The sequence below is a fragment of the Cavia porcellus genome, unplaced genomic scaffold, assembly GCF_034190915.1.
Source record: "Cavia porcellus strain 051 isolate PalLab524CR breed Dunkin Hartley unplaced genomic scaffold, mCavPor4.1 scaffold_14, whole genome shotgun sequence".
In the NCBI taxonomy this organism is placed as follows: Eukaryota; Metazoa; Chordata; class Mammalia; order Rodentia; family Caviidae; genus Cavia; species Cavia porcellus.
The window spans coordinates 37,432,057-37,448,314 of record NW_026947497.1 but is presented as its reverse complement, the minus strand read 5'-3'; the positions used below and the strand labels follow the sequence as shown (position 1 = coordinate 37,448,314).

General features: G+C 38.5%; 1 protein-coding gene across 2 annotated transcripts in view; it reads left to right on the top strand.

The window, feature by feature from the left end:
• Smad1 (SMAD family member 1) overlaps nt 1-16,258 on the top strand; it is a 74,137-nt gene that overhangs the window by 13,996 nt on the left and 43,883 nt on the right. For both annotated transcript variants that reach the window (XM_063260818.1, XM_063260819.1), the window contains exon 2: nt 13,903-14,481. In XM_063260818.1, the coding sequence (XP_063116888.1) occupies nt 14,082-14,481 (400 nt within the window). In that variant the 5' untranslated portion in view covers nt 13,903-14,081. The remainder of the gene's footprint in view (nt 1-13,902; nt 14,482-16,258) is intronic.

The following is a 16,258-nucleotide window of genomic DNA, read 5'->3' as shown; positions in this document are numbered from 1 at the left end:
TTTGACACTTATGGGAAAGGAGCTCTTCTGTTTGGTCCAGTTTATCTTCTGAGGTGGCAGGCCATTGATACCATTTGAAGAGAGTGGAATCTGACTATCTCAGTGTTTGTTTCAGGGCTTATATAAACTTTGATTTTTAGAAGTTATTTTATTCATCTAAATAGCAGGCTTATGTACCAGAAGAGACAGGGCCAACTTGCTCCTGAACATAGTTGAGTAGTATTGAACTTTTGTTTCCTATGTTTGCATTTATTTATTGCACTGGGAATCGAACTCACGATCCTGCACTTGCTGGGCAGGCTCTGTGCCAAGAGCGACATCCCCAACTTTTCTTTTTATTTGTAAGAAATTTATGCATTGAAAATCTTGATGGATATTTGAGTTGTTAATGGAAAGGAGACTTGAATGGGAAGGCAGCTTGCCTTTCTGTTTAGTGAATTTTTGGTCATGCAGCTGAATTGCTTAATAAGAGTGCATTCCAATCCAGATCCTATTCCTCTGGAATTAGTTCATGTATTCCAACCCTGTGTGCTGGAGTCAATTCTTTGAAGAGCCCACTTCAATGGTATTTTACTCTTGTAGATACTATTTTGGTTATTCTTTATAAAAAAATGAATCTTGGTGCCTCTTGGTCATGGTGCTATTTTCTGGAGCTGTGCAGATTTTTTTCCCATGCTGAGGATTGAACCCAGGGTGTGGAAAGCTGCCTTTCTGAATTTATTTTGAGACCAGATTTCACTAAGTAGCTGAGGCCAGCCTTAAACTGGCAGTCCTCCTGCCTCAGCCCTCTGAGTTGCTGGGCATGTGCCATCTCATCTGGCTAAAATAAATCTTTCACATACTTAATAGGTTTTTGTTTGTTCTTATTATTGGGGTTTTTAATGTGAAAACAGTCCCTGGGTACAAGTGTAAGTGTTCAGCTTCCCTGCACTTCCCTGTGCCCAGCTCACTCCTGGAGTTGGCCGCTTGCTTTCAGTTTTGTTTCCTCGTGGCATAATGTACACAGTTCTGTTTCTCTTTGTGGTTTTGAACAGAACTCAGGCTGTGCATAATAGTCGGTCGCTTCTTTCTGCAGACAAAATGATTGCATTTATTTTTCATGGTGGTGCATGCCCGTGGGCTTACTTTTTCATATTTAGTAGATACTTGGTCTTTGTTGAAGCTCTGAGTAAGGGTGTGTCCTCTGAGATGCTCTTGCCCCTCAGGCCTTCTCTGTTTTCTCTCAGAGCCCTCCATCCCCTTCAGTGTCGCCCCAGACCTTTCTCTACCTTGAAGGAACCCTGCTTTGACTGTCACGTGGGACCCACTGCCCTTCCCTCCTCATTTGTTGTTTCCTCACTACCCATTGATTTCCCAGATTTCCACAAGACCTCAGCCCTTAGAAGGCACTGTCTGCATATTGCTCATGTCCTCATTCTTGGGCTACTCCTGTCTGCTTCAGTCTGAGTCCGCATCACAAGGCCCTTCGCACTTCTAAAAATTACACAGATTTCTCTGACTTACGGTTAGTTATCTAACATACCTTCAGGATTCATTCAGAACTCACCATTTCTGCCATGTGCAGCCCTAAAATTGTAACATCTTAATTGCCCTGGCTTCCTGTCTGCTGCCCCTACACTGCTCCAGTCCTGCATCCTTCTCTGGGTCTCAAGGCTGCAAGCTTTAGGGATGCTTTGAACCACAGGTTGGGCTGTGGCTCCCAGCCGTTCTAATCTCCCAGTGGGTCCCTGCCCTGGTGGGAGCAGAAGGTGCCCTGGCCCTGCATGTGCTCCAGGTGTCTCCCCTTTAGCCCTCCACCTTCATCTCCCTTTGCTTCCTGGCTGACTGCATTCCAGCCACATTGGACTCCCTGCTGCTCCTCAAGCATTTCAGGCACACTATTGCTAAATGGCCTTCGCACTTTATCTTCTCCTGCTGCTCATCTGTAGGCTTCCCCTGGTATCTTTTTGGTTTGTTTGTTTTTTGTGACCATACTCAGACCTCTTGCTTGTTGGACAGCTGCTTACATCCCGTCCCTGTCCCCCCAGGAATATTTTTGTGGGGTCCTGTGAGGACTTCCTGGAACACCACAATGTAGACCTGATGAGCTTTAAAAATTTGTCTTGTCTCTTCCAGTACTGTATCCCATAGTTCCTAGCACATAGTAGGCATTTGTTGGAGGAACTGAACAACTCTAGTGCCTCTTGTTTCTTATAACTAGCCTTTTTCTTTTGGAATAAAGTTAGAACTTCACTAAACAAAAATTAAATGTAAATTTCATTTTTTATATACAAAGCACTAAAGTAGCTTTATCTGCAGTACTGCTCTGTTAATAAAATACAACACTTTTGAGTTATTCAGCATATACTAATTTCTAAATCAGTCTTACATATTTATAATGAATTATTACATGAACCACTTATCTCACTGGAGGACAGAATTTTTTGGAAAAGCAAACTGAATCAGAGAAATTGTTTTAAGTACAGTTATGAAGTGGAGAGCTGAGGTCAAACATTTTCAAGTTAAAGATTCTTGTTTTCTAATCTAGAAACTGTCCTAAAATGATAAAAATGTTAGGAGTTTATGTGAAAGCCTGACAAATTGGCCCTGATTTCTTGCTCTGGGTTTAATCTGTCTTTTGTTTCCATTTTTGAAAATCCATAAAATAAATGGTTAACGATAAAATTCCTGACAATGACAGATCAACAAGTTTTATTTCTCTCACCTGTGAAGGAAATAGCCTCCACCCAGTTTTACTGAATTAGGAGGGAAGTGATTTTTTCAAGTGATAAAAAGAAATAAAATTCCATGCTCTTCCCAGAGGAGGAGTTCAACAATTGGGAGAGTATCGTGAGACCATATGTTGGTTTGCAAAAGGATGTAACTTGTAAAGATGTTTCCTTTGATGCCTGTGATGAATATGGATGTGTTTCCCTTCTAGAGGGTCCTGATTAAATTATGCAATTAGGAGCTAAGCTGTGGGATCTAAATTTAGGGAGAGAGGGGCAGGCTGTCCTGCGTTGAGTACACTGGCTCAGCCCTGCAGATGTGCGTGTTTGTTGTCGTAAACAGCACCTGCGAGGTCAGTGGAGAGAGAGAAATGTGTTCCAAAAATTGAAATACAGCAGGAGTTTTATGTAAGAAAAATAAATAAATAAAGTGGGTAGGTTTTTTCCTTGTTGTGGCTGATGCTTTTTTCACATAGGAATTTGGCATTGAGATTACTTTTTAAAAAGCCTAATTAATGAAATTTATCAGTCAGTCCTGGATTAAAATTTTGATTTACTAGAATTGAGAAAATTAACCTGTGAGTCTCACATTTCTTGGTGAAATGGACGCAGAGATAGATACCTTGAAGGACTGCTGTGAGGGGTCCCCAGTAAGGCAGTAGCTCAATTAAACAGTTGGACTTGTTAACCATGACTCCACACAACTGTCCACCTGTTTACCACATGTAGCCTTCTTTGCAGTCTGTAAAATTGCTACTCCCAAGGTGATCTCAATTCCAGCAGGATGGTTTATTCTAGTAGACAACTATCATAGACTTTTTCCTTGTATCATCAATAGAATTATATTTTAAAATACCAAAGGTCTTTTTTTTTTTTTAATTTATTTTGTTTTGAATTGAACTCAGGGCCTCATTTTGCCAGACAGGCACTGTGCCACTGAGCCACATCCCCGGCAGGACTTTGGTCTTTCCTGCATTTGAGGAGTCAGCACACTTAGTCATTGGAGTTGACGAGAACAGAGATGGGATTTGTCAGAGATCCCTGCAGCGTCACTGCATCCTGGAGGACAGCTTCCCATTACATTTATGATGGGAGAATGTGGACTCGTTTGGGTTAAGGAATGTTGTATGACTTTTAGAGGAAATGGTGAGGAGAAGAGGAAAGCCAAGTTGTTTGTCAAAGGTGGGGACAGTAAGACAAATTTTGTTTGCCACTAATCCTTACAGGATAATTACTGCCTACAGTAGTAATCATCTAATGAGACAACAGAACTGACACCTGCTATTCCACAGGGAATTTCTATGACCAAAAAAATATTAACTAGGTGCTCTGTAAACCACCCAGGTTAGTCAAAATGGACGGATGACTAGGAGAGTATAACCAGAAGAAAGAGGAATTTTTTAATTTTCTAATACATTGAAAAAAATATTAAGATATTTATTTGGTGCAACTAAATGTATCAACAGTAGTTATCCTGGGAAATTCACATAATTATGACATACATAAACTGTTTCCTTTTGGTCAAGGGTATGCTGCTTTGAAATCATTTGGCTTTGAAATCATTTGAATTTATTATAAGCATTAAGCTGGAGTTCGAAGTTTACACATTATTCCTTTAGCTTTTGATTCCCATGATGCCTGGCCCCTTCTCTCTGCCCAGCTCCACACTGCAGCAGCGGTCTCAGTTGTGCTTTGAAGATGTAGTGATTAGTGCACTGATCTGGGTTTTCAAAGCTTAGCCCTTCCTTCTCCAGATTTAGAAGACTGTATGTGGAAAACGCTTTGTTTGTTTGTTTTGAAAGGGAAAAAAGCAAACTGGATACCGTGCGTCCTCAGTCCTGTGTGTAGGTCTGGAGGGTAGGGAGTCATTGGCCCGGTGCAGTCGTGGATGCTGCCCTGGCCAGGAGCAAAGGTGCTCTTTCCTGATACTTCCATGGCTTGTGTAGGAGTTTGGATTAGATACTTTCTTTTGCTGAGGACTTGATGCAGAGTTTATCTTAACCTAACTTTCTAGCAATGAAATACTTTAGAACATGAATTAGAATTTGTAGGGCTTCTAATTGAGAGAGCTTTTTTCCACCTCCATTTTTCTTTTAGGGTTTTTTTCCCCCTTATTTTGGTGAATCTTCCTTAGCTATATTTGAGGTAGTTTCAGATGGGAAAATATTAAAAGTTGACTATTATTTTTAAATAGGAGAAAGGGTTGCAATACCTGTTTATTCCTACAATACAGATACTCAAACCAGCTTCATTTCTAATTGGAGTCGCTGGGGGAAGGAAGAATTTGAGATTATTTGTTGAAACCATAGCACAGAGCATTTCTGCTTTATTTTGTGAGACTGAATAACTAGATCTGTTTTTATATTCATATCATTACATTGGACTTGTATAGCAATTTTTAAATTGTCCTTTTTTTTTTTCCTTCCTGCCTTAAGATTAGAGATGTATCATTTTCCTTAAGGAGTTGTACAGTAACCTCTCCCACCTCATCAGTCGTGTATTTGGGCACCGGTTACAGACGTCTCCTGCTTGTGCCTGAGCACTGTCCCCACTTTGCTTTATTACCAGCCCGTCAGCTGGTTTCTCTATCTGCAGGTGTGAGCAGAGGCCAATTCTACTGGACTAGTCTCATGGCCATGTCTGCTGTTCCATTTTAAAGTAATAGCTGTTTTAGATTTATCGAAAGTTTCAAACTCTCAGTTCACCTGAACTTCTGATTAATTTAGTAGATTGATTTGTTACAGACATGAGTTTAGGATTAAAATTTTCATCCCCATTTTGTGAATTCTCCTTACTCTTACTAACAAAGCTCAGTCAGTGCAATTCTTGAATTAATAATAGGTTGCTTTTTCTGTTTTAAAATGTTTACTGGCATTATGTCCCAGGAAAAAATTTTTGCAGCTTTCATCATTTTAAGTTTTTTTAACCTTAATCTGTAGTGTTTAGTGTCTTATTAATTATGGTTTCAGTGAGTGTCAGGAATTTTGAGAGGATCTCTGTATAAAACCTCTTTAGGCTTTGTTTGGACAATTATGCCTTTGTTAAAAGTATGCAATTAAAATTTTAGTACCTAAGGGAAACCAAGCAGGTTAAAAAGTAGTTCCTTTTGGAGTAATAAAAGTTACAGTACACATCTCTTGGTATATATACTGCCTTTTGACCTTTTTGAAGTTTTAATTTAATCATCTCAGTGGAGATAAGAATTAGTTCAGCAGGGCTTGAATCCTATCTAAAACAGGATGTTAGGATGGCTTACTTGTACCTTTCCATAGTACTAAGATTGCTACTGATTATAAATCATGTCATTGAGGTATTTTACATCTCTGGCATCTGGTGAGGTAAATAACAAAGTTGCTTTTATATATTAAAATCACTGAAGTTTAGAATTTATTACAGTTTGCCCATGATCACTCTGAATCTACACTGTAGATCTGTCTGCTTTGGGAGGTCAAGTCTTGCTTCTTCTGTTTTCATAGAAGATCATCTCTTTTAAGAAGGTAGCTAGTGGTATAAGTATGGAAATGTGTATATAGTTGGCTTATTGAATTACTTGGAAATACTTGTATCCTAAAAAAAACAGATCAAACAAAATTTTTATAAAGTTGCCCTTTTTTTCTTGAATAACTTACCCAGCTGTTAAACAGTTTCAAAGTAAAGTTAATCAATATCCTGTACCTTTAGCTCCTTAATTCTTTTGATCTTTATGCCATGATATTTCAACATTAATTAAGAAAAGAGTAATAAACCAGAGAACAAGAACTGGAGGGAAAAAAATGAGTCACTTTCCTCCTTGACAATAGATCGTTTATCTTCTGTCAGTTGCCTTTTTAAAGGTAGTATGAGTCTTTGATTTTTTTTCTTAAATCACTTTTCAAGATCCATGTTTTGTTTATCTTCTTGAATAATTTAATTATCCCATTAATATTTAATAGGGTCATTCATTTTGTCTGGTCTGTTGGTTTCCGTGCCAGTCCAAGAATTGTAAAACTGCCTCTTGTCTTAAGCTGATGGTGTTTGGTCATATTTTCTCCCTTCCCCCAATTGTTTTATTGAAGGTGTAGTCATCTGTGAGGGATTGGTTCCAGGAACCTTGAGACCAAAGTCTGCAGGATGCGTAAATCCTTTATACAAAATGGCACAGAGTTTTATAACTGATGCATATCCTCTGGTATAGTTTGAATCACCTCTAGGTTACTTAGGATACCTAATGTAATATAGATTCTATGTAAATAAAAGACACTGTTAAGAAAAAGTATAAAGTATAAATGTTCAGTACAGCTGCAGGTTTTTAAATGCTTCTATCTGCTGTTTGTTGAATCCGTGGACACAAGAACCCACAGTTCCAGAGGGCCACCTGCATCATCAGATACAAATTGAATTAATTTCCTATGAGAATCTGGGATCCACCAGGTGCTGAGTGGCAGGTTGATATTCGGGGTTTTCAGTCAGTTGAATAACTACATATTTCTTGACTGGATGAGGCCAAGATGAAGAAAATGACCATTGTACTTTGACTAATTAGGCTTCTGTTAAACACAGAGCAAGTAACAGCAGTTAAGTATTTTAATTTTTTTTCTTTTAATAATAAGGAATGCCACATAAGTTGCATAATTAGCCATTTAAAGAGTATTATAAGGTCATTTTTCTTCACTTTGAGTAGCACTATTAGAAATCCTTTCATGAGTAAGACTTCATAGGAAAAGCTTCTGAGTGTAGAAGCCATTTTAAACTACATTTTGGTTATTTCTACAGAACTGGAAGTCCAGTCTGAGTTCTAAGCAGAGTGTATAGTCATGAATTGATGTGGATTTGGGGAGGGTTCTCTTTTTCTTGTTTTGTAATTGGCAAATTTAAGGCTTTTCAAAAATTTTGATTTTTAATTTTTCACTAGAGAATGAGTAGAGGAGACACTACTAATCTTCCAAACTCAGGCACTTTTAATATTTTGGTTATTCCTGCTTTGTACACCATTGTACATTATGCTTATGGTTTTTTCTGATGCAGGATAGTTTTGTGAGCATAATTTTAAGGGCCACATAGCTTTCCATTGAAAAGATGCACACATATTTATTTCACTTGACTATTTCCCAATTATTATGTTTCCTTTTTTTTCTCTTATAAATGAAATTCTTTATGTGATCTGTTTTCCCTTTCCATCTTTGATCAGTTCCTTAAATTCCTGAAAGAAAGGCAGTTGGAATGAAGAGTCCGTTATTCTTAAAGCCTTCATGGGATGTTCTTTACTGGACAAATGCCTTTCTTCATCAGTGTTAAATATTTGTGTTTGACAAGAGGAAAGGAAATCTCTGTTTGCTGACTCATGTTTTTATTTTGCACTTTAAACTGATAAGGCCACTTAGCTTTTGACATAATCTAAGGCAGGAAGTGCAAAAAAGGGACAGAAAAAAGCTAGTCGTCTGGCCAAGGCCATAGTATCATGGGCTCATTTGCATTCCTTTGGAGGGAGGTTGCATGTTTGACTTGCATGTAAAAAACGCTTGGCTGAAAAAGACAAAAAGTAGCCATCAGCCTGCATTTTGTTTCATCTGTGATGTTTATACACAGAAGTTTGTGATCCTTTCGCTTTACTTTTTAGTATTTTGGGGAATTTTCTACCCAGTGGCCCCTCTCCTTTTCTTTCTGTGTGGAGTGAAGATGCTGCTTTTTGCTCTCCTTCCAGAACTTAGACCTGATCAGTGGGTACTGTATGCAAAAACCTCTCCCTCTTCACGGGCAGGCTATGGCGGAGGCCCTCATAGTCCTGTTCCTGCCCCAGTCCAGCCTCCTGTCCTCTCCACCACACCTAATCCTGTGGATGCTTTCATGTGTCTGTTAGAAGTAGCATTGTTGAAAAGTGTTTTAAAAATCCAGGGAAAATGGATTCAAATCTTAGCTCTGCTACATATAGTTGCAAACTTACCTTTGAACAAAGGCATTGTACTTTTCAATATCTCACTTTTTTTTTAATGAGGAAAATGATAGTCGTTACTTCAGAGAGTTTGTTGGTAAGATTAATTAGTAGATGTAAAACGCTTATTAAACAGTCATGAAATAAGCTGTGTTGTTTTGCAAAATTCTGCTCATCCTGTATGGTTTGTCTGATATTTTCTCTAGTCTATAGTATTAATTGTTCTCTTCTTTCTGCACTGTATTACATTTATCTCAGTCAGTTGAGGTTGCTGTAACAATATATAGGCTGGGTGATTTATAAACACCAGAAATTTATTTCTTACAGTCCTTGAAGTCTGGAAGTCCAACATCAAGGCTTTGGCAGATAGGTGTCTGGAGAGGGCCACTTCCTCCCAGATGGCCTCCTCTGACTGTAATTTCACAAGGTGGGAAGGAGGTGAGATTACTCAGGAGTCTTTTGTAAGAGTCATCCTATCTCTGAGGGCCCTGCCCTCATTATCTAAATCACCTTCCAAAGTCCCATCTCCTAATACTGTCACCTTGGGGGTTTGGAATTTAACATAGGAATTGGGGGGGGGGCACGTAAACTTTCAGACCATGGCATTGTTTACACTTGTTTCCTAGCATTTATAACATTTATCTGGGCTTGCTTAGTGGTGTGCAAATGTACAGTGCCAAAGCCTCATCCCCCATTCCTTGTGCCCATGGTTGACCTTGCCACAGTCACAGCATCTCTTCTGGCTGAAGTCTTAGAGATCCTCTAGTGAGACATCTCGGCAGTCCTCTAGGCTTGCCACGCAGGCTGCAACTTGCTTTTGAGAGTTAGTTATTTGCATCGTAGCTCTTCCTTTGAACTCTGAGCTCCTCCAGGAGATTGGACATCTTTGCCCAGTGTCCCCATGTCTAGCTCAGAGCCAGGCACTACGCGGGCTTTGCTGAATGTGTGTCATCTTGAAGAGCTGAAACAAAGCTCTGAAGTAGTGGTCATTACATGCCACCCCCAGAACACTTGTCTTACGTAACAGACTTTCATCAGAGTTCCAAATAGCACCAAGTGATTTTGATATAAGCTTAACCCCCTTTATTTGAAAATCACTGGTAAAATATTACAAAGCCATTTGCAGAGAAGAAGAAAAGGACCTTTAGAACAGGAAGAAATATAGATCCTAGGAATTATTATTAGAGAGCTAGAAGAAAGTTGTCTTTCTTGTTCTTTTACAAAACTAATCTTTAGAGTAGATTTACATATCAGTAGGTACACTGTATCCAAGTGTGACTTTTGTAATAGCACGGTTTTGATTTCTTTTTCCTTTTCTATTAAAAACCAAACAAGATCAGCTTCAGAATAACTAGAAATTTAGGTGAAGTTCTTTTAAAAAGAAAACTAACTGCCTTATAGCAGGGATGGTGAACTTCTTAGAGCTTTCTGAGATAAACAGCCTGCTGTGGCATGCATGCAGTAAGTTCACCACCACTGCCCTATACCCTGCCGAATGAAGTTGAATCTCCTATCTGGTCATCAAAGTTCTTCATGAAACAAAGTCAGTTGTCAAACATTTATTGAGCTAAGCTACAAAGAAAGGAGAAAGTAAGAGCTCTTCTGCGGTTTTCCTCTAGTGAGGATTACAGAGATGTAGATTATCACAGTGTAGTCATAAATGCACAATTTACTGTGACATGTTTGTAAATCATTATCTTTTAAAATATGAGGATCGGTAATGATTTCTCCCATTTTATTTGTTGCTCTTAGTTCTGTCGTTTTTGGTTCAGTCCTGGCTAAGGGCTTGTATGATTTTACTAATACTCTCAGAGAATGAACTTTTATTATACAAATTTTTCTCTTCTTTTTCCCAAGTTTCTGCTGTCCTTTTTTAAGTATTTTCTCTGGGTCTGATTCACTGTTTTCCCCCTTTTGTGGTAAATACTTATGAGAATGTTAATTTTCAGCTTTTTTCTAATCTATGAATGTAAGCTCTGAAATTTCCCCTAATTATGATGGAAGCCACATCCTATATTTTGTCATGTTTTGGATGTCACATTTTTGTAATCATTCAGTTAAAAATATTTTGTCACCACTGTAATTTCTTGACTCATGGGTTAAACAAGTGTGGTTATTAACCATTCAGTGCCAATATTTTTTATTGATTTCTTACTTGTACTAAGCTCAGATGATCTTGGTATCCTGTGTAATTTGACTTTTTTGATACATGTTGAGGTTTGTTTTGTATATGGTTGGTTTGGGTAAATATTCCATATATACTTGAAAATACTACCTATTCTACTAATATTGAATTCCACTGAGCAGCATACATGAGCTTGATCGAATTTTTAAACTTTTTACTATTCTATCAATTTTTGTTTAATTTTTCAGTTACCATATCAGTCTCCCAGTAGGATTTTGTGGGTTTGCCTGTTTGTCATTTTAATTCTTTTAGATTTTGCTTTATGTATATGGAGACTCACTTAAAAATTTGAAGTTGTGATATCTACATGGTAGATCACTTCTTCAGCATTTCTTAATTTCTGGCGATGTTTCCTATTCTAAAGACTTACTTCAAATCGATTGCTGTGTTGGCCTTCTGGTTAGAATGTACATCATATGTATTTTCCATTACCTTTGTTTTTCTATAGTCTTATACTGAATGTGTATCTTTTGTAAATTAAGTAATAATTTCCATCTCTACTCTCATCTTTTGTCATATTTTCCTCTGTTTGTAGTTATATAATTATTAGCACTTTTGAGGTTAGATCTAAATTTCTTATCTATTATTTGCTCCTCTATTGTCCTTATGTTGTTTGGATTAATCATATATATATATATATATATATATATTTTTTTTTTTTTTTTTTTTTTTGTCTTTTTCCTTTTTATCGGTACCGGGGATCGAACTCATGACTGCCTGCTTGCAAGGCAGGCGCTTATGCCGCTGAGCTAAATCCCCGGCCCCTTGGATTAATCATATTTTTAAGAATTCCATATTTTTACTTCCTTTATTAGCTTGTTGTAGTTTTTAAGTTATTCTTTCAGTTGTTACTGTATTACATGAAATTAAAAATTAATGCTTTATGGCCTGGATGAAACAGGAACCTTAGAACACTAACTTGCCTTTTTTTGCTTCTTTTGCTTTTAGCCATTATTTTAATCTTCCATGTATTTTTAACATGACAAAACATTTTCTATTATAGTTTGTATAATTAGTATTCCTTTACGTTTAACCTTTACCCTTAAGGAGCATGGTTTGGTTTGGTTTGGTTTTTTCTGTAGTCCTTCTAAAATCCTTTGGCCTGAGGAGTTCCTGTTTGTGTTTCTTGTAGTGTCAATCCACTAGCAAGCTTTTATTTCCGAATGTGCTTATTAGAGACCATCTTTGTTTCACAGTGATGTTTGAGGGTTTGTGTGTGTGTATGTCCTTTTGATTTTTGAAGCTTTTTAAAGATTTTTGAAGGGTATGTGTGTGTGTGTGTGTGTGTGTGTGTGTGTGTGCTCCCTTTAAGGGTAGAACTCTTAAGTTACCAGTTACTTACTTACCTGTAGTATGTTGCAGGTGTCATTTCATCGCTTCCATTGTTTCTGTTGAAATGTCAGCTGCCAGCCTTACTAAAGAGAGACTGTGTGTGTGTGTGTGTGTGTGTGTGTGTGTGTGTGTGTGAGTGCACGCATACACACCCACCTTCCCCTGCTAGAGGTTGAAACCAGGGCCTCCACACTGAGGTGGGATCTTGTTAAGTCACTGAATTGCTCAGGGTGGGCTTGAATTTGTGATCCTCCTATCTCAGCCTTGAAATCTCAGCTAGGATTACAGGTGGGCCACTTTGCCTTGCTGGTTGTGTGTCTTTTAAAAGATTTTTGTCTTATGTGTTATTTGCTCCTCTACTGTTCTTATGTTCCTTGGATTAATCGTATTTTTAAGTTTCAGCGATTTGTGATATGACACATTGAAAGTTGTATCTTTTGTTGTTGTTGTGGACTCAGCAGTTTTGAAAAACCTTTGGCCAGAGGCTTTTTCAGCCATAGGCTTTTCTCTTCTAGGACTCCTGTTATATGGTAGTGGACCGTTTTTGGCCTATCTACTACATCTAATCAGTTGTTTTCTAGCTATTCTTTTTCTTAAAAAAACTTTCTTTAATATGAACATTTTTTACTCATCCTCTAGTTCACTAATCTTTTTTTTTCTACTTTTACTAGCCTGCTATTTAGACCTTGTTACTATAATTCTCAGTTCAAGAATTTTTAGTTCATTCTTTTGTATATATTCCACTTTCTCTTAAAATCTTCAATCTTGTCTTCTATTTTCTTGACATATTAATAATTGTTAATATTTTAAAGTTTGTATCTGGACCACATCTTTAGATCTGGGTCCGTTCTGGTTTACTCTGGACACTCTGTCCCCTCTCTGTATGCCTGGGACGTTTGGTTGATGCTGTACCTTGTTGGGGGAAACATTACAGAAGCTCAGGAGGATGTTTTCTCCTCTCAGGAGAGAGTTTTATTGTTTTTTGGTTTTTTGGCCACGCCATTAGTGATACCCATCACTTTGATCTGGTCCAAGATTAAGGTGATCCTCATTTGGGGGTATTATGCTGTTTCCGTTCTCAGTACTGGGAAACTGCTGGCAGCTCAGCTTAGCTTCTTTAGCGTTTAGCCTCTTACTGGCTACTTTGCTCCTGACTACTAGATCCCTTATTGTGTATGCCACAGGCATTGGCACTGCCTTCAGAGGAAAAGAAGTGAAGAATGCTCAGCTGAGTTCTTTGCTTATCCTTTCTCAGGAACTTGGCTTTTTACATTTTTTTTTTTTTTTCTTAGCTGCTTTTTGGTGCTTTTCAGAAACTGACTTTTTATTTTCCAGTTTCTTTGTTTGGGAGAAACCTCATCTGATATGTGCTTCTGCATCTCAGGCAGAGTTCTCTTCAAAGACCACCAGTCCTAGGGCATTACAGCCCCACTCTCATGGCCTCACAACTTGAAAGATTCTGTCTCCCAGTGCAGTCATGCTGGCGGCTAGGGCTCCAGTAGAAAAATCTGGAGGAAACATAGTTCAGTCCACAACATACTATAACTCAGATGCTGCTCAAGTGAGGAGGGGGATGCCTCCCTGTAAACCCAATGTAAAGTAAAAACTTCATGAAGTCAACCATCACAGACTCGGGACCACCTGTACATAACCTGTGCATAAGAGTATTAAGTTACCTGGCACATAATAATTAATTATGCTTCTATGGAAGAGGTGATTGCTAAACATTTCTCTCTCTCTCTCTCTCTCTTTTTTTTTTTTGTTTCTAGGTGCTGATTTTGGATTACTTTATAGAAGACTGGGAATGGTAATTTCTGCTTTTTAGGACTGCAGACTGAGAAGCTAAAGAGAAGCCTATGTGAATACCTGACGCCTCTCCTGTGGTCCTTTTGCATTGGAGACCCCTTTGGCTCACATATCTGAGGAGCTTGTAACGCGTGCGGTCATTATGAATGTGACAAGTTTGTTTTCCTTCACAAGCCCAGCTGTGAAGAGACTCCTTGGGTGGAAACAGGGTGATGAGGAAGAAAAGTGGGCAGAGAAAGCTGTTGATGCTTTGGTGAAAAAACTGAAGAAAAAGAAAGGTGCCATGGAGGAACTGGAAAAGGCCCTGAGCTGCCCAGGGCAGCCAAGTAACTGTGTCACCATTCCCCGCTCCCTGGATGGCAGGCTGCAGGTCTCCCACCGGAAGGGGCTGCCTCACGTCATCTACTGCCGTGTGTGGCGCTGGCCTGACCTTCAGAGCCACCATGAACTAAAACCACTGGAGTGCTGCGAGTTTCCTTTTGGTTCCAAGCAGAAGGAGGTCTGCATCAACCCCTACCACTATAAGCGAGTAGAAAGCCCTGGTGAGTGAGTCCTTCTGTGTTAATGCTTTGAGCGCCCAGTAGATCTATGTCGTCTCAAACCAGATAATCTCTGGTTTTTAAGTTGTAATTCTGAACTATTTGGGGAAAGTAAGTGTGTGTGCATGCGTGCATGTGTGTATATGAGAGACAGGGAATATGATACTGGGAGAGAGGAGAGAATGTTAACTTTCCATCCCCATAACACAAGTATCTGTGAGTCCACTTCCAAAGAGGTTTATTTTGGCTCACAGCTTTGGAGTCCATAGCGAGTTGTCCCCATTGCTTTTGGGCCTGTGGTGAGGTAGCACATCATGGTATGGAGCACGTAGCAGAGTAGAGAAGAAGAGGGAGGAGTTGGAGTCCCGTGATCCCCGTTAAGGGCATATTCCTGGTGACCTGACTTCCCTCCCACTAGGCTCCATCTCTTTAGTTTAGGTAGTGTTTTGCCTTTAAATTAGAATCCATTTGAGACACATCAATTGGAAAGCGATTAAATATCGAAGCATTTGAATATCTCATTATCACATTGAAAGTAGTGTAGTTAATGGATTGGCTACTAACATAGCCAGGGATTACTAAGAGTTTACAAATGTGGGAGTGCTCTGGGGTCATGTGGCTTCCCTCCTGGTCTTGGGATAGCTACTGATCTGTGCTTTTTAACAAGTACCTCGGGTATGGCTGATGTCACTATTGGGCTGGTGTTTGGGAACTTCTGAGCTGGGTCATATAATAAATAACATGCTTGGGTTGGGGATTTAGCTCAGTGGCGCAGCGCCTGCCTGGCAAGCATGAGGCCTTGAGTTTGATTCTTGGTATTGAAAGAAAAACAAAAAGAAATAATATGCTTTTTAACTACTTACCAGTCCAATTATTTAAATACAGAATGACCAACAATTGAGTACTTTTTCATTAATTTTTATAAGATAACAGGATGTATCTTAAACATTTCGCACCTGCCTGAGCTTCGCCTGGGATGGTCAGTGCATCCACAAACTGCTGGCCCAGTAACACTTGGAGCAGGCTATTAAATGGTTAAATAAAAGGCACTCTGTAGTTTTGTACAATATTAAAACATACAGAAAGCATTTAAAGACTAGGGAGTAATTTACAAACACCTTTGTATCCGCCACTCATTTGAGAAATAAAGGATTATACTTAAACTGAAACCCCGATTGCATGGCCCTTTCCTTCAGTAACCACTCTTTAATTTGATATTTAACATTCCCATCCAAATTTTACACTATTACTATTATATGTGTATGAATCCATGACAATGCATATTATTTTGTGTTTATGAAATGATATTAGAATTTTTCCTTGTATAACTTACTCATTCAATGTTATATTTTTATGATTCCGGGTTATACATTTGAAGGTTACATTGTTTTAATTTTATGAAGAACCCATGGGTATTTACTGAAATTTTACTGATTTCATTTGGGGAAGACTGGTGCAATTATACTCTTGAACATACTACTTAGTATGCTTTTCCATGCAGTTTTTACACATCTTTTCTTAGATTTATTTCTTGAATTCTCCTTATTAGTTCTCATACAGACATTTTTTTTTGCTTGTTATACCAAATGTGATATACTGTAGTTGGCGTTTTGTTGTTGTTTGTTTTTTGGAAAAAGCTCATTATAAAGACATATGGCTCGCTTTTTAGCCAGGAATTGAAATGGAATTAAGAGTTTTGGAGAGTAGAAAGCAATGTACATGTAAAAACAGGGTTATGCAGGTAGAGATGGTATTTTGATCCCAGCTGTGACTTTCAGGG